We start from the raw sequence: 4,191 nt of genomic DNA, 5'->3' as shown, positions 1-4,191 counted from the left end.
TCTTGCTATGGAGTTAAGGCTGACCTTGAGTTCACTTTGTAGCCCAGGCTGGTCTCAAACTCTCAACAGTCCTGCCTCAGACTCCCACCTGTTAGGATTACAGGTGTGCACCACCCCACCAAGCTGGAAACTGCATTTTTAACAAGCTCCCTGAATAAATCTAGTACTTTCTACATTCATTTATTTATTTCATACTAGGAATCAAACTTAGGACCTTGGGCTTGCCAGGCAGGTGCTGTGCTGCTAAGCTATATCCCTGGCCCTCTAGTACATTCTAGAGACCTCTAGCCTAGTGGAAGTTTTTAGCCAAGCGGGTAGGACGTGGACATGCATGCCAGCCCTCCTGCTTCCTAGCTCTGTGACTTCAGAAAGCTGAGACCGCTCAGCCTTAGCTTAGTGCTCTCTAGGAGGCTGAGCCTGCCTTGCAGGACTGTGGTAAGGACTGGGTGGGTATGAAGAGAACTTGGAAATGATAGTGTACTCTCCAGAGTGTTACTGTGCTTTCCCCTGAAAGGTCTCCCCTGCAAAGGTCTCCTCCGCCCTTGACCTGTGACTCCATTGACTCGCCGCCTCCCCACTCCCCAGGCCCCACCCTGAACCCACCTCTGCTTTCCCCAGTATGCAGCCTGGCTGGTGCTCTGGGTTGGCTGGAATGCATTTATCATCTGCTTCTACCTGGAAGTTGGACAGCTCTCCCAGGTAAGCCTCAGGCCTGGCAGTGCCCTAAGGCAGAGCCTGACCTTTCCCATCTCTGTCCCAGGGTTCTTAGTGTGCTGTAGGCTTGGGGTGTGATATCTACAGACCTCCCCACCTGTGTGCACTCTAGCAATCTGTGCAACGCCTCTTTCCCAATTCTGTTTCTACCTCCAATTCTATTTCTACCTCCCCCGCACTTCTCAGAAAGTATGATGGAACAAGTAAGGCTAAAGAGCAGTCCAAGTAAAGATGGCCCGGATTCCCAGTTGAACAGAAGCGAAGCAAAGACCAACAGCATGTGTTGGCCTATTCTTAGGCCCCATGAATAGCGGTAGAGCAAGGGAAGGGAAAATGCCATGCACTTTGTATGGCATAGACCCAAAGATCTGGGTTAGTGCTGATTGATTATTTGCAGAAGAGAAAAGACTAGTTAATGTTGTTCAGGGGACCCGGAGCAGACCTTGTCACATGGAGAACTTTTGAAAGAAGTTTATTTAGCTTGATTTTTAGATAAAGGAAACAAATATGTCAATAAGAGATTTGGCTTTCTGCTTTAAGCATACTGCATTCAAATCTAGCTCTAATACTTCCCAGCAGCATGGCCCTGGGCAATGGCTTGTCTTCACTAAGCTTCCCATTCTCCTCTAAAAAGGGAGGACAGCAGTAACCCCAGTTTCGCGTAGTTGCTGGGGGCGGGTAGCAAGAGCTCACATCTAAGTGGCTGGCACACAGTGAGTCTGTCTGGCTGCAGGTTGATGAGCTCACCCTGCACATCTGGGCAAGAACTTACACTGTAGCTGAGCCCTTTCTCCATGTAACAAGCAGGAAGGTCAAGGACCAAAGAGGGGAGAGGTGTGCCCATTAACACACAGGGAAAGCAGTAGAGAGACTGAGTGGATTGTGAAGGGGGCTCATATGAGCATTTCACCCGAGGCTGGGAGTTGGACCCTGTCACTGTGAATGTCCTTTCTAGTCCTGAAATTGGGAATCCCTGTGGAATGAGCAGCAACGGGTTCTAATTTAGGGAGGAGGTGTGAGGCAGGTGCATGTGCGTCAGTTGCCACCTGCTGGCGAAACATGGACTTGCAAGTGGAATTCTCATTCCTAAAGCAACCCAGAGAGGGGCCGCTTGAGTAGATCTAGGTGTGCTGTGTAACTCCCCTGACCCCGCTCAGTATCCCAGGCCTCTCTGCCCCCAGGACCGGGACTTCATCATGACCTTCAATACATCGCTGCACCGCTCCTGGTGGATGGAGAATGGACCGGGCTGTCTAGTGACTCCTGTTCTAAACTCCCGCCTGGCCCTGGAGGACCACCATGTCATCTCTGTCACCGGCTGCCTGTTGGATTATCCCTACATCGAAGCCCTCAGCAGTGCTCTGCAGATCTTTCTGGCAGTGAGTCTCCTACCCCACACAAACTCTCAGAGAGGCGGGCTCCACCCCAACCCCTTTATCCATAGTTTAGAAGAGACATACCTAGATCTCCTAACCTGCCTGTGCTTTGTCCTGAACCAGCTTCCAAACCTTGTGCCACCTCTCTTCCCCTAGCCTTACGCCAAGAATGCACAGGTTTAATGAATATGGCGAGGTACCAGATCATGAGTCTGCTCACTGTGTGACTGTCATATACCTTTTCTAAACTTGTGTCCTCATTCACAAAAGCAACCCAGCAGAATTTATGACAATAGGGAAGGTGCTCTAAGATGGTAGGAGTCTTTCTTTCTTTCTTTCTTTCTTTCTTTCTTTCTTTCTTTCTTTCTTCTTTCTTCTTTTTTCTTTCTTCTTTCTTTTGTAGTACCGGGGATTGAACTCAGGAACATGCGCTTGCATGGCAGTCACTTATTCTACTGAGCTATCTCTGCGACCCTAGGAGTCTCATTTCCAGACCAGCTGTTCTAGGCATTTTACACACACACACACACACACACACACACACACACACACACACACACCTCTTAACAAGCCAGTAAGACATTGCCCAAGTCGCTGGGAAAACTGGAGCTTGAAGGGGCCATTACTTGTCAAAAGTCACACTCCAAGAATGAAGAATGGGACCAAGTATGTTTGACTTTTAAGCCTGGACATTTAACCTGAGGTTGTTAAGGATTTGTCTGCCTCAGACCAGGCGGGACATACCCTTCCCAAATTGGGGTGAGTGGGTGGGGGCCAGGGAGAAGCTGTGCTCTCTCCCCTGACTTGTCGTTCCCTCCCCCAGCTGTTCGGCTTTGTGTTCGCCTGCTACGTGAGCAAAGTGTTCCTGGAAGAGGAGGACAGCTGTGAGTGAGGCGCCCCTCAGGGACGCGGGGGGGGCCTGGCCCAGCGCCACGCATCTTTTCAGCACCTTGGACAGTGACTGGGGGCGGCTCGAGTGGGGGAGCTGTGTGGGTCAGGCTTTGATGAAGAGATGGCAGTGGTGGTTAGGGTCTGCAGAGCCAGCCCATTGTGGACTGGGTCTGGATGTCCAGGTGCCCGACCTACGGCCCCACCAGCGCCTTTTTTTATTCTGACCACAACTCCATTGCAGGTCTTGTTCCACCTCCACGGCCCTAATTCTCTGTAGGCAACACCCCCACCCCAGGCTCTATAGTCTCGGGACTTGAGCCGCGGCTGGCCCCATCCCTGCGGGTCCAGGCGTATTTTTCCACCCAGAACGCCCCCACTCCATCCCTTCCACCCCTCCCTCGGGCTTCTGAGGAGACTGGGGTCCTGCTACCGCTTCTTCCCTTTGGGAACCCAGCCTCCTAACTCGCCCCCTCCCCTTCCGCAGTTGATTTCATCGGTGGCTTTGATTCTTACGGATACCAGGCGCCGCAGAAGACGTCGCATTTACAGCTGCAGCCACTGTACACGTGGGTCCTGGGGCAGGGCTGGGTGCACGTGGAGGGGCCGGGAGTTGAGTAAAAGGGGAACAGGGGAGGGCAGTCAGATCTGGCTGCCCGCATGCCTACCCCCTCACCCGCCTTTGTTTCCTGCAGGTCTGGGTAGCTTCCGTCCCGCGCCCACTCCGGCGCCCCGCCCTTGGCGGCTGGACTGACAGCGGCCGCGGGAGCGCCAACCGAGATGGGCGCGCCCCCTGGCGTCCCCTGAACCGAGCAGCCTGCGCAATCTCACCAGCTGGGCCCCCAAAACAGCAGATTGGACTTGGCCTTACACAACCCTGACTTCAGGGATGGGCCTGGGTGGGCGGGGCGGGGCGGGGAAGGGGCATCTCGGGGTTTGTAATTTTTTTATCTCAGCCTTGGCATATGCCAGGGCCTTCCTCCCTTCTCCAGCCCACCCCTTTCACCCTTCATTCAGCATCTTGCCCTTGTCCAGAGAGAAACAGCAGGGCAGACAGACTCACCCCATCTCTTCATTTATTCACCAGCCTTGGTGAAACCTACTGTGAACTAGGAGCAGGAGTCCTGGGTTCCAATCGCAGCTCTGTCACTGACATCCAGTGTGATAGGTGGCAAAGCCTTTGCCCTCTCTGGGTCTCCGTTTCCCCATTCCA

General features: G+C 53.2%; 1 protein-coding gene across 1 annotated transcript in view; it reads left to right on the top strand.

Moving 5' to 3' along the window:
* Positions 1–3,844, top strand: part of Nkain1 (sodium/potassium transporting ATPase interacting 1) — a 45,597-nt gene extending 41,753 nt beyond the window's left edge. Inside the window, exons 3-7 of the mRNA XM_023703064.1 lie at positions 619–699; positions 1,896–2,093; positions 2,914–2,974; positions 3,466–3,547; positions 3,674–3,844. Coding sequence (XP_023558832.1) covers positions 619–699; positions 1,896–2,093; positions 2,914–2,974; positions 3,466–3,547; positions 3,674–3,683 — 432 coding nt within the window. The 3' untranslated portion in view covers positions 3,684–3,844. The remainder of the gene's footprint in view (positions 1–618; positions 700–1,895; positions 2,094–2,913; positions 2,975–3,465; positions 3,548–3,673) is intronic.
* The last annotated feature ends 347 nt before the right edge of the window (positions 3,845–4,191 follow it).

The sequence above is a fragment of the Octodon degus genome, unplaced genomic scaffold (assembly GCF_000260255.1).
Source record: "Octodon degus isolate 3935 unplaced genomic scaffold, OctDeg1.0 scaffold00163, whole genome shotgun sequence".
NCBI lineage: Eukaryota > Metazoa > Chordata > Mammalia > Rodentia > Octodontidae > Octodon > Octodon degus.
This window is presented reverse-complemented; position numbering and strand designations above follow the sequence as displayed.